The 16,019-nt window shown below is 38.5% G+C and overlaps 2 protein-coding genes across 2 annotated transcripts; one reads left to right on the top strand and one right to left on the bottom strand.

Moving 5' to 3' along the window:
- The first annotated feature begins 267 nt into the window (after positions 1-267).
- Positions 268-10,865, top strand: Nmdar1 (NMDA receptor 1). The gene is made up of 17 exons (XM_053759484.1): positions 268-413; positions 1,182-1,328; positions 1,532-1,654; positions 1,906-2,177; positions 2,452-2,604; positions 3,031-3,204; positions 3,559-3,820; positions 4,054-4,155; positions 4,409-4,520; positions 4,839-5,006; positions 5,189-5,313; positions 6,380-6,614; positions 6,880-7,028; positions 7,393-7,550; positions 7,939-8,111; positions 8,409-8,662; positions 9,465-10,865. The coding sequence occupies exons 2-17, from the start codon at positions 1,185-1,187 to the stop codon at positions 9,642-9,644; spliced, it is 2,784 nt and encodes a 927-aa protein (XP_053615459.1). The 5' UTR covers positions 268-413; positions 1,182-1,184; the 3' UTR covers positions 9,645-10,865.
- An 89-nt stretch (positions 10,866-10,954) lies between these two features.
- Positions 10,955-15,529, bottom strand: Vha26 (Vacuolar H[+]-ATPase 26kD subunit). Its single transcript, XM_053759665.1, has 5 exons — positions 15,369-15,529; positions 15,012-15,187; positions 13,483-13,651; positions 12,604-12,798; positions 10,955-11,799 (listed from the first exon to the last, which is right to left on the bottom strand). Exons 1-5 carry the CDS (start codon positions 15,399-15,401, stop codon positions 11,692-11,694), a joined length of 681 nt encoding a protein of 226 aa, XP_053615640.1. The 5' UTR covers positions 15,402-15,529; the 3' UTR covers positions 10,955-11,691.
- Between the last annotated feature and the right edge of the window lie 490 nt (positions 15,530-16,019).

Raw genomic sequence — 16,019 nt, forward strand, 5'->3', positions numbered from 1 at the left:
GATATGATTTATCTAAATTTAAATATCAATGTAAATCTAATCTTACGATTCACTTCAGTACAGTACAGAGTTTTGTTTAGATTACGAAATTAACATATACATATATGGATTGTTACTAAGCGGCTTAATTTTTGGTAAATATTGGATTGTACTCCACATTGCGAGAAGGTCATATTTTGTAATGAATTTTTTTTACCATTTAATAAAATAAAACTTCAAAACTTTTTTGTCGTCAATGAAAACCTGATTGATTCCTGCCTCACGCCTGCGCAGTCCAGAGGACACCAGAAGGGGTCCATTGTCCCCTCAACACAGCATCCTAGAATTATTCATTCACATATAATAACATTTTTACATGTAAAATGTCGTAAAATATATTTTGTAAAGTTGCTTATCAATGGTGTAAACACGGGGTAAGAGTCTCATACATTATTTGTATGTAATTAAGGTGGTAGTTAGCTGAGGATGGAAGGGTGTGCCTAAAATATTCATTCTCAATTATAAGTTAAACGATTAGATATTACGATAAGCAAATCCTGTGCTGTAAAATCAAGTGTACTAGGACCTTAATAGGTATTTAAAACGTATTCAGGGGTAAGTAACCTTTTTGTATAAAAGGTTTATGATGATGTATTTTTCTTGTTTTCCAAATACAAGATAAGAAAATGGAAGTCAAGTCAAAATTTATCTCTGAGTAAACACCTAGGAACCTACCTACCTTGCCTAGTAAGGCATAAGTAGTTTTAGAAAATTATAGCTGGTAACTCAAGTACAAGGTGCAGTAGTTAATAGGTCCGGTTGGAATAATTTGGAAACAAAATAGAAGAGATGGAATAAAACGACTTCACATAGCCTTAGGATAACTTAAAAAGGAAATAAAGAGACTTAGGATATGATGATAATAATAATAAATAGATAAGGATACCGGGCCTGAAGAAGTATAGTCGCTGTTATTGAAGAAAATTACAAATGTCATAAGGAAAAGTATAGTAGTAGGTACTAGCTGCGCCTCGGGTTTCGCTTCCGTGGGAATTTCGGGATAAAAATTAAATTTCATAACAATTTGTCCAGTAGATTTTGCATAAAGAGTAACAAACATACATGCATACATACATGCTCACAAACTTTCGCATTTATAAAATTAGTAGGATAAATATTATATAATTTTTGTAACTATGAAGGATATGTGGCGTTTGCTAGTCCTGGCGCTGGCCGCCACGCTGGCGGCTGCGGATGAGAAGAGAAAGTTCTCCAACCCCACTTACTATAATGTCGGGGGGGTGTTGTCCAGCAATGAGTCCATCGCTTTCTTCAAGGACACAATCTCTGTGAGTACCTAACCAAACCACTATTTAGTCTTGTACCGATAAAACTGATCATCACATGTCTACTTCGATGATTAAAACCCTATGTACCTAGTTACCTCGATGATTTTGATAAATAAAACTCTTTATTTTACTAATATGTGGATTATGCAGGATTATCGCCCCCTGAAAGTTTTATGTATTCGATCATTTATGATTTTTTTCAGAATCTGAATTTCAAAGACCAATACGTGCCTCGAGGCGTCACCTACCATGACTACTCCATCCTCATGGACCCCAACCCGATCAAAACGGCCATGAACGTCTGCAAAGACCTCATTGCACATCGAGTAAGTTCTTCATGTGCATGTTCTTCATATACTTACTTACATCTTCTATTCGAATTAAATCCAATAGGAATCGACTTCGAGAGATCCTTACTAATATACTAATATCCTATTACTAAATATGCGATAAACGCGGGAGTAGATTTGTTTCTTACCTCTACAATCTTCTTGAAATTTTGCATTTATGCACCTGATATCAATAACTACTTACCTACCTATTTTATTTAAATGTAAATGCAATGATATTATTGTAGGTGTATGCAGTAGTGGTGTCCCACCCTTTGACCGGCGACCTGTCTCCTGCCGCTGTATCATATACCAGCGGCTTCTACCACATTCCCGTGATCGGCATCTCCTCTCGGGACTCCGCTTTTTCTGACAAAAACATCCACGTGTCCTTTTTGAGGACCGTCCCTCCTTACTCCCACCAGGCTGACGTTTGGGTGGACGTGTTGAAGCACTTCAATTATATGAAAGTCATTGTGATACACAGCTCCGACACTGACGGACGAGCTATTTTGGGCAGGTAGGTAACATTTCTATTGATATCAAAGATTAGTTGAAGAAGACAAAGCGTTTGAGGAGAGTGCATACAGCTGCACTACGAAATAAGTCAATCTGAATATGTGGAACTGACAATATGAAAATAATGGGCTTAATAAACTACATAACTAATAGGTATTTCGCCAAAAATGGAGGTGTGGCGGAGGTGGCAGTGAAAAGTAATGGAGCTAGATGCTTTTCAGGACCACTAAATGAAAATTTCAAACTTAGAAACCCAAAGTAATATGATTCTATAGGTTCCAAACGACATCGCAGAGCGTGGATGATGACGTGGACCGCAAGGTGGTGGTGGAGCAGGTGATCGAGTTCGAGCCAGGGTTGGACTCCTTCAGCGGCAAGCTGGTAGACGTCAGGAGCGCGCAGGCCCGGGTCTTCCTCATGTATGCCAGGTGAGAGTTCCCGAGGCCGAGCCCGGGCTAGACTCCTTCAGTGACGAGCTGGTGGACGTCAGGAGTGAGTACATTGCTTGGATCACGGGAAAGCGACCAGATGAGACAGATACAGGACATAGAAAATGGCGCGAGAAAAGGGAGACCTTTACCTAGCAGGTTGATATAGGCTGGAAATGATGATGATGTGGTAAGTACCTAGTATAAACCCATTGACACCGGCAAAGTTTATCACATAAATGAGAAAGAAAAGGTAGATACAGAAGAATTTCCAAATTAATAGGTACAGTATTTTAAGTACTCAAGTATATCAAATTTAATGGAAATGCTAGGAGATTTTGCGTGATACGTAAAACATGCTCACACACACTTGCATCCAAACTTTCGCAGTTATTTAATGAGACACTATTTTGTTTTTATTTGTAGCAAAACCGACGCGGAGATAATCTTCCGCGACGCGATGTACTTAAACATGACGACGGCGGGGTACGTGTGGGTGGTGACGGAGCAGGCGCTGGACGCCGCCAACGCGCCCGAGGGTCTGCTGGGCCTCCGGCTGGTCAACGCCACAAACGAGCGAGCGCACATCCAAGACTCCATGTTAGTCCTCTGTTTTTTTTGCTGCATAATTCACGTTTACCTATTATTTACAAATTTTTGACCTCAAATTCACAGCTGGCGTCTGTAGTCTTCATCTTCTCAGCATATTTGCGTCTACTGTTGAATATTCATGTTAACCTGCCTTATAGACAACTTATTGACCCAAACTTACGTCCAGTGTTGAATATAAGTAATGCCTCTGACATGGATTTCCATAGGATCTTGATGCGTGGTTTACCAACGCTTCATATTCCCTTCCGTAATACTTACAAGTTCAAAAAAGGAGTTAATGCACGGTTTTCTTTTATATATACCTACATGATAAATTACGAGATATCTCATTCTTACTTCCAGTTACGTGCTAGCATCAGCCATCCGAGACATGAACAACACAGAGGAGATCTACGCCCCGCCGTCAGACTGCGACAACTCTGGCTCCATCTGGAACACGGGCCGGGCGCTGTTCGACTTCGTGCGCCGCCAGCGGTTGGACAACGGCGCGACGGGACACGTGGCCTTCGACGACCATGGCGACCGCGTGCATGCTGAGTACGATATGGTCAACGTGCGCGCGCAGGGAGAACATGTTGCTGTTGGCAAATATTTTTACTCTAAAGTGAGTAGTTGACAGGTGATTAGTACAAGACAAAACCCTTTATTGCACTTATGCAACAAGACATGCAGGAGCCATGCCCCGTTAATCAGTCATGCTTCGTTGCGATGACGCAGCACTTTGTAGCTCCGTTGTTTTCTATAGGTATGACCTGTAGATTTGGCTGTAGTATGTGTATCTGTCGTACGTAGGTAGCTATTTCCATAGTTTCTAATTCTAAGCTTTTTGTTTTTCAGGAAACGCAAAAAATGCGATTAGAGTTGAAGGAACAAGAAATTATTTGGATGGGAAGAAGCCCTTCAAAACCTGAGGGATTTATGATACCAACTCACCTCAAGGTAATTCTCTTCAATATATCAAACACGTAGAGAAAATACAAATTGTAAAAATCTTTTACCTTCTGTTCTACACGGTAGTTTTACTAATATCCCAGTTGTCTATCAGTACCGAGCTTCAAAAGATAAGTTATGTAACTCACAGCGAAATTTACTCTATTAGGAAAATACTGCCTTGTAAGTAGCAGATTTCTTGTTGATTTCTAGATCTACTTAATTAGGTCATAACTTCCTGTACATTTGTTTTTATTTCTAGGTATTGACAATAGAAGAAAAGCCATTCGTTTATGCTAGACGAATAGATTACGAAAATGATTGTACGGAGGAAGAAATTCTATGTCCTCATTACAACGCTAGTGATGATATAGGTAAGTTATTTCATGGGATTTTTTATTCGACGACATTTAGTGAAGTTTATTGTCGTTAAAATAAGCTTTCCCTTTCTTATTTTAACTACTCAACAATAGATGGCGTTGTGTGCCAGTTTGTTTACACTGCCATCTAGCGATCTTTCGTATCGCTAATTAGTCTAACTATTCAACACAAGATGGCGTTATTTTATTTAGTAGTATTTACAAAACATAGAGGGCGTTTGCTACTCAAAAAAAAGCGCGGAAATAATTTTGGTAAAATTTTGAACTTGTAGGTCGCTTTTCTGGAACTGAGTACATAATTTACTATTTCAGGTCAATTGTACTGCTGCAAAGGATTTTGTATGGACCTTTTGAAACAGTTGTCCAAAGTGATTAACTTTACGTATTCCCTTGCTCTCTCACCCGATGGTCAGTTCGGGAACTACATTATTAAAAACCTGTCGGTACCAGGAGCTAAGAAGGAATGGACAGGACTGATAGGTGAAGTATAATATATTCATATATACATTTACTTCAGCTAAACTTTTAAAAGACAGGCATTCATATGGGATCTCATTATTTAGCTCATCTTCTTCTATCTCCTTCTGTATATTGTACCTACCTTTTTGTAATACATTAATCGCGATGCAATATTTTTACAAAAGTTGAATAATTTGTTACAGGGGAATTAGTATATGAACGTGCTGACATGATAGTAGCTCCACTGACTATAAATCCTGAAAGAGCTGAATTTATTGAATTCAGTAAGCCGTTTAAATATCAGGGAATCACCATTTTAGAAAAGAAGGTTAGTAAAAGTCATACTAAGAATCTTAAGCGGAACGTCCAGCGCCAGCTAAATTAATTAAGAACTAATCAGTGAACTAAGATAAACTGGGAAATAAGTAATACATAAGTCAACCGAAAAATAATCTAAAGCTATGTTAGTGATGTTCTGACGGATCGATCTACACAACTAAGTTACTTCGACTTAGCTATTTTACCCTTGTATTTTACGTAGCTAGCCAATCTGCCGTAGTTTGCGGTGGACGCACTCGTTTAAAAAACAAGCTAAACTTTAACTATGCGAGCTAAGCTAAACTAAGTTTAGTGGGGGGTGGACGATCAACTTTTGTATCTATTTTCACACCAAATATCACCTCAATCCAATTCCTCCGTTTTGAAACAGTATTTATTGATTTCACGTGAAAACAAAATAGAATCTTAAATTAATAGGAAAGTAAGTACAAAGGTGCTGCTTTTCTTTGAAATATTTACCAGCAGACCCGTATACTTATCTTACCTTATCAATTTAAAAGGCTCAACAGCGAAACTAACCCTACGAACAAGTGAAGAAGCGAGAAAGAAGTAAATCCTGTGACCTTATGGGTTATCCGTCCATCTAGTAGTTTCTCTATGTTCTATATGGACGAATAATTCTGTGGTTTCTGGCCTGACCGCACTATACCAGGAAGATCATCCAATCAAAAACATAACATTGCACCTTGAAGTGGTAAGAAGGTCCTTTCAAAAGGGGCAAACTCATGAAGTGATGCCTTGATGTCGCCAAGAATAAATGGGCACCATTGATCTGACAACTTACAGTGCCGAAGATCAAAGTAGAGGAAAAATAGAAGGAAAAGGGACCGACCCTCTATGGCGGCGAAGGCATCTGAAAAAACGCTCAGATGAGAGAGAATGGTAATAGGAAGGATTAGGTGTATATTAAAAGATAATATTTTGTCGTATATAGGTAGTAGTTACAATAGAACATAAGTAGAACAATTAGAAGTAAAAATGTCGTCGAATTGATGTAGGTATAGGTATAGATATTCCACTATTGGATTTTTAGTTGCCTTTCCAACAATTTCCAGCCTTCGCGCTCCTCCACACTCGTGTCTTTCTTGCAACCTTTCTCCAACACCCTCTGGATCCTCGTGATGGTGTCAGTGCACGTGGTGGCTCTGGTGTTGTACCTTCTGGACCGGTTCTCGCCGTTCGGGAGGTTCAAATTGGCGAATATTGACGGCACAGAGGAAGATGCGTTGAATCTGTCCAGTGCTATTTGGTTCGCTTGGGGCGTGCTGCTGAACAGCGGCATTGGTGAAGGTAGGTGACAGTGGGTACGGTACCAATTTTTCCAAACCATTCGAACTCAGACAGATGTTGACGCGAATGAACGTACGTTGCATAGTTTATATGTGAGCTTTGGCAAGGAAAATTCAACAGTGTACGGCAAACTGTTTGCTTCTTTGGATTGCCGCGTTTCCTCTTTCCGTACCTAGGTGTCCAATGCATACCTAACTAAAATTTTACCAATTACAAGAGCGATAACTTCCACCAGGCATCCAATGAATGATAACTTCCCTTCCAGGCACCCCACGCAGTTTCTCAGCGCGCGTGCTAGGCATGGTGTGGGCCGGGTTCGCGATGATCATCGTCGCGTCCTACACCGCTAACCTGGCTGCCTTTCTCGTGTTGGAGCGACCCAAGACCAAGCTCACTGGCATCAACGACGCGAGGGTCAGTTGCTAATGAAATCTCAGTTTTGTCCCCACGGCATAAGAACTATGGCGTGTTATGATCATTGTGGAACTGGACGCCAACGTGACTTCGACTTATTTCTTGTTCGATGTCCTATTTTCTATTATGGAACCCAAATTATGGAAAAAAATTGTAGGATTACATATGAAACAACAAAGATACGAATTTGAGTTTTTATAATTTGTTGTAGAAAAAAACATAATTATTTTTATAAATGGATTCCGGCTTCTTTAGAAGTTACGGTTTCCGTACTACTTACGAGTACTTATTTACTAAACATACGAGTACCTTGCATTGCATACTACACATGTATAATTTTCACAACAACTGTTTCCTGTTGAAGTTACGCAACACGATGGAGAACCTGACGTGTGCGACGGTGAAGGGTTCCGCAGTGGACATGTACTTCAGGAGGCAGGTGGAGCTGTCCAACATGTACCGCACCATGGAGGCCAACAACTACGACAACGCCGAGCAGGCCATCGACGATGTTAAACAAGGGTTGGTTGAAGTTGATAATTTTATTGCTTTTGAAAATGTATGGGGTAAAAAGTATCGTGGTGCCTTTGCAAATATTATCTTCTTTACTTTTTCTTTAAAAAATTTCAGCGCCTCATAATAAAACATTTGGGATCTGTGTGATATTTATGATTGAGCTCGTATATGTATGAACCATAGATTTAGAAAGGGCTCCGCGCGCGTCTGGTATAAACTGGCGTACCACTAACGACATTAAGAAGCCTGATATCACAAGCAGCGTGCTATTCGGAGAATCCCACTCAATATGCTGATGGTGTTCCAGATGAAACCCGTCAAAATGTGTATAGAAAGGTCTCTTATTCCTAGCAGTTGCATCCAATATAGAAATGTATTCTTACAACCCCACCAGGAAGTTGATGGCGTTCATCTGGGACTCGTCCCGACTGGAGTTCGAGGCGGCGCAGGACTGCGAGCTGGTGACGGCGGGCGAGCTGTTCGGCCGCTCGGGCTACGGCGTGGGGCTCCAGAAGGGCTCCCCCTGGGCGGACCTCGTCACGCTCGCTATACTCGACTTCCATGAGAGTACGTATATTTATATTAACAGACATATTCGTCGAAAGAATTACATGAGATTATGTAGATCAATTTATGTACCAAGTTTTGCAAATGACTTTTCAAATTATGTGCTGACGAAGTTTCATTAGCCCATACAGTAGCAGTTAATAGTCTACCACTGCCTGGATCTCCTTTCGAGATGTTGAGTTTTATCTCGTGGGATTGGATAAAGAAAAACACTAGTATCTACATCGACTGCTCGACACATCGCTATAACGAAATATATTCCAATTCACAAGTTTATCAATGTTATTCGTTCAACAGGCGGTATAATGGACAATCTCGACAACGAGTGGATATTACGCAACAACCTCTTGAACTGCGAGGAGAACGAAAAGACGCCGAATACTTTAGGCTTGAAGAACATGGCGGGGGTGTTTATACTGGTGCTGGCGGGCATCATCGGGGGCATTGTGCTGATTGTCATTGAGGTGGTGTACAAGAGGCACCAGATCAAGAAGCAGAAGCGGCTGGAGATCGCGCGCCACGCCGCCGACAGATGGCGCGGAGCCGTCGAGGTAAACAAGGCCAAGCACGAGCATTTCGTCGACCACTACGTCATCAAACACCATATAGAGAGCAAAATATAAGACGGCATCATTTTAGGCGAACGACCAATGATTATATTTATTGACAAATAAACACAATTCATGTTCATTTAGATTCTTTTATATCACAAAGTTGACCCCGCTGCTTGTTGTGGAGCACAGCTGGATTAGTCGATGTCGTAAGTAGTTTTATACCTCGTAGCCCAGAGAAATGGCTGAACACGGCCATAGCTTGTTTCAATGTTCGATTATTTTTGTTCAGAATATTAGTATTTTATATGAATTTATATTTTTCAAAGTTCGACGCATGGTTTAAAACTTAGACGATTTCTCATAGGTGACTACGTTGTAGTATTTCCCTTTCCCAATGGCTTGAGCCAACGTGAATTAAATGTATCAATTGTCTGCACAATCGTTAGAAGGATCATATATAACTATTACTTACCTATGTACCTATGCTTGCAACTACTGCATCAGTCTGCATCCAATATTAGATATCAATAGTCAGTAAACCTATTAAAACATTTAAAACCTTTAAAATATTAGCAACTATTATTTAACAATAAAGAAAAATAAATAGATAGATTTCATAAAGTAGATATCGGTATAAATTACCCCTCCACTAAAAAACGCTGGTAAATAACTTAGTTACCAGGGTTTTCCAACAAAGACACAATCCCTAACTATCGCTTCGCTCCCGCCTGCAGTGCATCTTGCAAGTTGCATGCCTCTCTACCTGTAAGAGCTATTACTGATACAATTCACATTTCAGAAACGCAAATCATTACGAGCGTCGCTGCTGCCGCCTCAGCGCAGAGTGAAGTCGAATGGCGTGAAGGAGGCGGGGAGCATCAGCCTGGCGGTGGAGCGCGGCGCCCGCAGACGCGACGAGCCCCGGGTACCTCGATACCTCCCTGCTTACACCCCGGATGTGTCGCATTTGGTCGTCTAAATACGCCCCTGTTTGTGTGATTGTCACGAATTTAAATGCACGAGTTTATTTATTTTTTAATTAGCTTTTGCCCCCGGCTTCGCCCGAATGGAAGTATTTTTTAGCAAAATGTTTCCGGCAAACTTGTACTACCTATTTCATCCACATAGAGATGGATTTCCGAGATAAAACCTACAAATATTTTGCTAACTTCCTTACAGTCAAAATCCAATTAAACTGTCGAAGTCGAATGTCGAAGATTAAATTTAACAGACAAAATAATCTACAAAAAAATTTTACTACACTTTATTTATTTCTTGGTATGGACTTCCATACCAATACGAATTAGTCATTAATTAAATATGTCTCAAAATATCCGTCCCCCTAGTAATATAACCGTGTTTTTTGTGTATTTTTATAGGCATAATTGTGGAAAATTTAATTTCTTAACATAATCCAACACTGAATTCCATTCTGTATAATTTAAAGCCTAAAATCGTTAATATGTGTGTAAGTGTGAATATATTTCAATTCTAGATTATATAAAATATAAATTTCACTTTGCTACTTTTAAGTAGCAAAGTATAGAGCGGGGGCAAAATTATGTTACGTATTTCGCAGTATTCAAAAGAACGATTTTGCCCACGGGTTCGTATGTTTCCCACGGGAACAGTTTTTTTCGTGATTGAAAGTATGCCTTTCTCTTATATGTAAAAATCAAGATTATTGATTAGAACACATTTTTTATTTAAATCTGTTCACTAGAGCCACCATATTCTACAGTAAATTGTGTCCAATAATTTAGTTGTCGCTATTAGTTATTTTTTTTTTATTTTAACTTAAAAGAAAAAAATGTGGTGGCGCTAGTGTGCCGGTGGCTCAGTAATATAAATCTTCAAGTGTGGATGTCGGCTGTGTGGTGTTCCTCGCGAGGCTGGCGTGTGACACTGCTCCAGTCTTCATCTAACATTATCTACCAATATTTCGTTATTGTTACTCAGAGTAGGTTTTTTTTTTGAGCGTACCCAAATTGGTAGTATATTTGTAAGTCAATTTCAATCATAGCTAATACTAATAGATAGGTATGGAACACCACTTGTTAGTCAATATTAGAATTAAATAAGATTTAAAAAAATATATAGTTCGTGAAAAAATATTATAAATAAATTCTATAGACCTTTTAAGTTCGTATGTGTTAGCAAAGTTATATACAAATTGACTTATTGTTAAATATCCTTATTGATATTATGTTGTTGTATTTAATTAAAAAATATATTTAAAATGTTGTTTCTTTTCGTATTATTAGGACAGGTCTAAATAAAACACTGATATCAACACATCTATATATTTACATAAGAATTTAACAGTGCCATAATGGATAATATATAGTATCCTAATTAAAGAGTTATATGATTAAATACGATTGCGAGGAAGTTACATTGCCAGGAAGTATGGAGCTAGGGAGCTTGGTCGGCGGAAGGCTACTCCATGACACCACACTGCGCCCAGTCAAATGTACATTTGAGTGGACATAGCGTGGGGTGCTGCTGTCTTGGGACAACCTTACAGCCTCACAGTGACCCTAGATCGAACAACATGAAGCGAAACAACAAACTTTTGATTAAATACATTTTCACGTAAGAGAATGTTCATACTGTCGCCGGTACATGTTAACACTACTGTAACATTACTTTTATCAGTGTTGACTATCGCATATTTTGCCTATTCAATGGTAACATTATAATTATTTAATTGTTTCCAACACTAGATCTACGTCCTCTAATACATAGAAGGTACACGAATGAATTGTTATAATAAAATACGTTTCGTTTACGTTATTTTAGCAGGCGAAACTATCTTACAGTTAGAGTTAAAAATATAGATGTGCTCGCCAGGCCAGATGCTGACACGATGGTATTTCCGGCGATTTGGGAAGATTATTCTAAATAGCGATTAAATTGTACGCATTATTACATTATAATTAATTAGGCAAACGAAAACACTTACTTTATTATCAAATATTTCTACAGTATTACGAAATTTGAAATGTTGTTAGTGATAGGGATGTTTAATCTGTGAACTTGCGGTTGGGGTTGCGTCCGAACAGGGCTGTGCGGATCTCGGGCAGTAGCTGCTGGGCGATCAGCTCCAGGCGCGACTCCAGGGTGTTGTCGATCTGCAACCGACCGTGCACATACTTTATAAACACTTCGTTTTTGCTTACATGGAATTTTGATTTTATAAAAATATATGATAATATAAATAGACGTTTTAGAAAATTACTTTAGTGGTTAATAAATGTTTTACTTCGGAATGTATAGGTTTGGACTATATTCGATTTATTTCAATAGGATACTGAGACCTCATACATCCAGATAATATTGATAGAAAAACCGTTTGAAGAATGCGATAACTTAACCGCATGGCAGGATAGAGATAGCAATTGTGTGAATGCTATTGTTATCGAGCGCCTCGCACGAGCGTGACAAGTCACGCGCGACCGCGTATCACTCGAGGGTCTAATTAGAAACCGCCACTGGAATGCCTTTTATACCATAAGGATTTCTTTTTTCGTTTGTGTAGACTTCTTTCTACAATTTTTACGCGCCTATGCCTTACAGCTTCATTGCTTTGTCATTGGTCTCGTTCAAGTCCTCTGTAGTGTATTTGGGTCAGGAAAGCGGGTAGGTCAATGAGTGCATTACAGCTGCAATTCTTCACGTCATATTCTTAATCTATATATTTATCAAAGCTACAACTTATTTCGGAACGACCACTACTGTGAACGAAAGAAACTCATTTAAAAGGTGTTGGTCAGAAAGGCTTACCATGATTTCTTTTTGGATTTTTCTCAGGAAGTAATATAACAAAGTAGGTGCACATAAAGGTATAAAATATATGGAAACTTATTATGATTGTGATCGAAAGCTGATAAAAAAAATATATAAAATAAGCATTGCAAAAGAACAGAGTAACAAACCTTTATACGGCCCTTGGCAGCGATGAGCTCGATGCCGCCGCAGCAGTCGGCGGGCAGGAAGTTGGCGGAGTCCACCTTGAGCTGGACGTCCTTCTTGATCTTGTTCTTGTAGTCCTGCTGCGCGCGGCCCACCAGCGACTCCACCAGCGACTTGTCCGCCTGCCGCACGCGCAGCGTCACCGTCGGCTCCACCAACTGCAACCGGACACGAAACATTTCATTACTAAATAATTAGGTAGAAATTGATTTAAATTTTTTTCGTACAGTTTACGACAATTTGTGTCCTGCAGATTATGTAGGCGAGAAGGTGCACGAAGCTTAAATGAGATAAGACGCCAGATTTGGCGCTATTATTTCAGTGTGTTCTAAAATATATAAGCGGTTCACACAGATTATAGTGACTCCAAGGAGCTGGCAGCTTGAGAAAAAATTATTATATGCATAATATTTTTTTCTCAAGCTGCCAGCATAACCATTGTTGTGCAGTCAGTGAGCAAATCAAGGGTTTGTTTTATCACTCTCTGATAAAATATATTGTAATCTGACAGCTAAACTTATTTGTCCAGTTAGCTCTATCCAACACTTTGTTGGATACAATACAATTATTTACGGTATGGTTGGATAATACAATTGTTTACGGTATGGTACTACTTCTTCATCAGCTCTTTTCAAGTCGGCAGTAAACATAGTTTTAAGTTGTTTTTTGGCGTTCATAAGTCATGCCAGTATGTCATCTTAGTTGAATAAAGAATTTTGATTTTGAATTAAATTTATAGGCAATCAGATATTAATTGAAACAGGTCCATAACTTTTGGAGTTTGAATTATATTATATATAATGCATAATATAATGTTCGACGATTCGTATTCGTAAAATTACCTGGAAAAGAGCCTGCACGATGAGTGTGACAAGAAGATCTGAGTATAGCTTGGTGTCATTGGGCACCTCAGCCAGGCGCTTGCGGGCGTCGTCCAGTACGTTGCGTACGTGGTCTTCACGTACTTTGAGCACCTTCAGACGAGCTTGGTTCAGCATGTTCGATGATTGACTGTCAAAGTATTGTTTTATTTAGATTCTTTGTCTATTCGAGTGTGTTATTGCTAACACTGGTGTCAGATTATATTCAAGTGGCCTAAAGGCATCTGATATGGCTTTTACGACTGCCTACTGACATCTAGTGGCAAGTAATTGCATACACATTAGTGAACTTAAACTGTCAAACAGTGTGCAAGTTTCCTCACAATGTTTCCCTTCACCAGAAGCAAGTGGATTTACTTTGTTTTAATTATATGGCTATAAAGTCAAATCTTTATGCCAGCTACACAATATTGCCAAACATTTCACCAAAATTTCAAAATTTGACATACACTCACATATAAACTACTCAATGTTCATTCATTAACTTCGGCATCTATCTGAGTTCTGATAGTGTGTAAATGTATCATAACTTCAATCAGTGGTAAACTTATTTGTGTATAGTGGTATATTATTACTATTGAATCACATTCACTACAATATTATAGTACACTACATACACATAGTATTTTAGTGATATAACAGATTGGTAGGAGGAGTGTGTGTTATCATTAAAGATAGTGCAAAGATAAGTGTGTCTAACCAAACCGAATGGACTAGTAATAATTTATTGAATGGAGAGTACCACTTCCTTAAGATAGAAGAAGTGTCCTTCCCTTTTGTCTGTCTGTATGAATGCAATGCAATGATCATGAATTTATTGAATTCTCTTTTTTACAACAGAGACTAAGAGTAAGTGCATCACAATTTTTGGCAATAGACAACAACAAATGTTGTAATATGTGCTAGCAGCCCTCCTTGGATTCAATATTATGCACATATAGCTTTCTATTGAATCACTTATCTTTTTAAAAATTATAATATAAGCATTGCATAGTTATAGGCATATTAGCTTACATAGGAACAAACAGACAGTGGGAAATGACTTAGTTTTAGACTATGTAATTAAATGCATTAAATATTGAGAAGCCCTCTTCTCTCTCTTACAGTTTTTAGTGTAACCACATAGTAACAATATTACTGTCTTTTCAATAAAAATACCTATATAAAATATACATAGAAGTCACATGTCACAATGCTTATCCATGGTAAAATCCAAGTGCAGCACATGATATTTAGATTTCAAGATATTTAGATTGATTGGTATCATTAATCACATTAACTACTGTTAATGTGGGTATAAAACTGTTTATTTATGGGACACATGCAAAAAACTCAGAATTTCTTTTATAGTGAGACATTTGGTTGGCTCAATAATTTAAGTAGGTCATTGGTAAGATAAGGACTTTGGAATGTTTAGTGAATAGGACTTTAGAATTTCATTGAAGACCTAGATCTACATGTACTACCAGGAGATGTTTATTTAGACCTACATTTTTTTCTGGAGTTCCACTTGTTTTTCTTTCTTCTCATAGTATTCCATGATCTTGAGCCGCTGCTGTTGAACCAGACGGCCCTTCTCGATATTGAACTCCTCCTCTGCCTTAGCATCGATTTCCTCGGCTTTTTCATTGGCCTCTTGTTCGATGAAGGCCATCATATGTTTGATCTGGTAGAAGAAAAACATGATATTTAAAAGTAATCCAGATGTAATAGATAGAACAATAGTGTATGTGAATCATTTTTACGCTGTGATACGTTCTAGACTCATAAGTGCTGCCTGGATCAATCGTCTCGACAAAATTCATGCCGTGTGCTATTCGTCAATTTTGTGGTAATCATAAACGTACCTGTTTTTGAACATCTGCGTCGCTGAGCGCCATGGCTGATGGTTAATATTTAACACCACTAACACAAAAAACAACCGATAAAGAGCCAGAAAATTAAAATCTGGCTGAAAGAAGTAAGACGACGCCTATCAGACGTGCTTCTTCATTGAACAATCATATGATTCCAGTGTTGCCATAATTTCTCGAAATTTTCCCATTATAATGCCATAGACAAAAAAACAACATGGCATGGCACAGATCAGAACATTGCAAATTTCTTATATCTGATCTGTGCAGCATGGTAAAAAACTAGTTAAGGAATGGAAGTGCCTTTAGGTTTCCTGATTCGGAAATGGAACGTATGCGGGCGCGCTATTAGCGGCACCTATTTATCACAAAAAAGCTCTTCTTTCAGTCAATAGGTTATGTTAGAGTTAGCTTTAGTTTGTGATCCCAAAGCGGGGCGAGCGAAGCAAGCGAATATTTCATACTTTACAAGTTCAATAATTATTAATTAAATAAAAACAAACTTCATTCAAATTGATCAATAATTATTAATTAAATAAAAACAAACTTCATTCAAATTAACTTCTGGTGCTATATTATGATACTGATATCGGCAATAGTTTGATATCATGAAGAGGCGCTCAATATTTATTATTTAAACTGTCA

This window comes from Plodia interpunctella, chromosome 19 (genome assembly GCF_027563975.2).
Source record: "Plodia interpunctella isolate USDA-ARS_2022_Savannah chromosome 19, ilPloInte3.2, whole genome shotgun sequence".
Classification (NCBI taxonomy): domain Eukaryota; kingdom Metazoa; phylum Arthropoda; class Insecta; order Lepidoptera; family Pyralidae; genus Plodia; species Plodia interpunctella.

Excerpts from the sequence above, each read along its gene's own strand:
- Vha26 (XM_053759665.1), bottom strand. The coding sequence starts at position 15,401 with ATGGCGCTCAGCGACGCAGATGTTCAAAAACAG. Across the intron at positions 15,188-15,368 it reads ACGCAGATGTTCAAAAACAG|ATCAAACATATGATGGCCTT; the intron begins GTACGTTTATGA and ends TTCTTCTACCAG. Across the intron at positions 11,800-12,603 it reads CTGCCAAGGGCCGTATAAAG|ATCGACAACACCCTGGAGTC; the intron begins GTTTGTTACTCT and ends GGTCGGTTGCAG.
- Nmdar1 (XM_053759484.1), top strand. The coding sequence starts at position 1,185 with ATGTGGCGTTTGCTAGTCCTGGCGCTGGCCGCCACGCTGGCGGCTGCG. Across the intron at positions 3,205-3,558 it reads GCGCACATCCAAGACTCCAT|TTACGTGCTAGCATCAGCCA; the intron begins GTTAGTCCTCTG and ends TCTTACTTCCAG. Across the intron at positions 5,007-5,188 it reads GGAATGGACAGGACTGATAG|GGGAATTAGTATATGAACGT; the intron begins GTGAAGTATAAT and ends AATTTGTTACAG.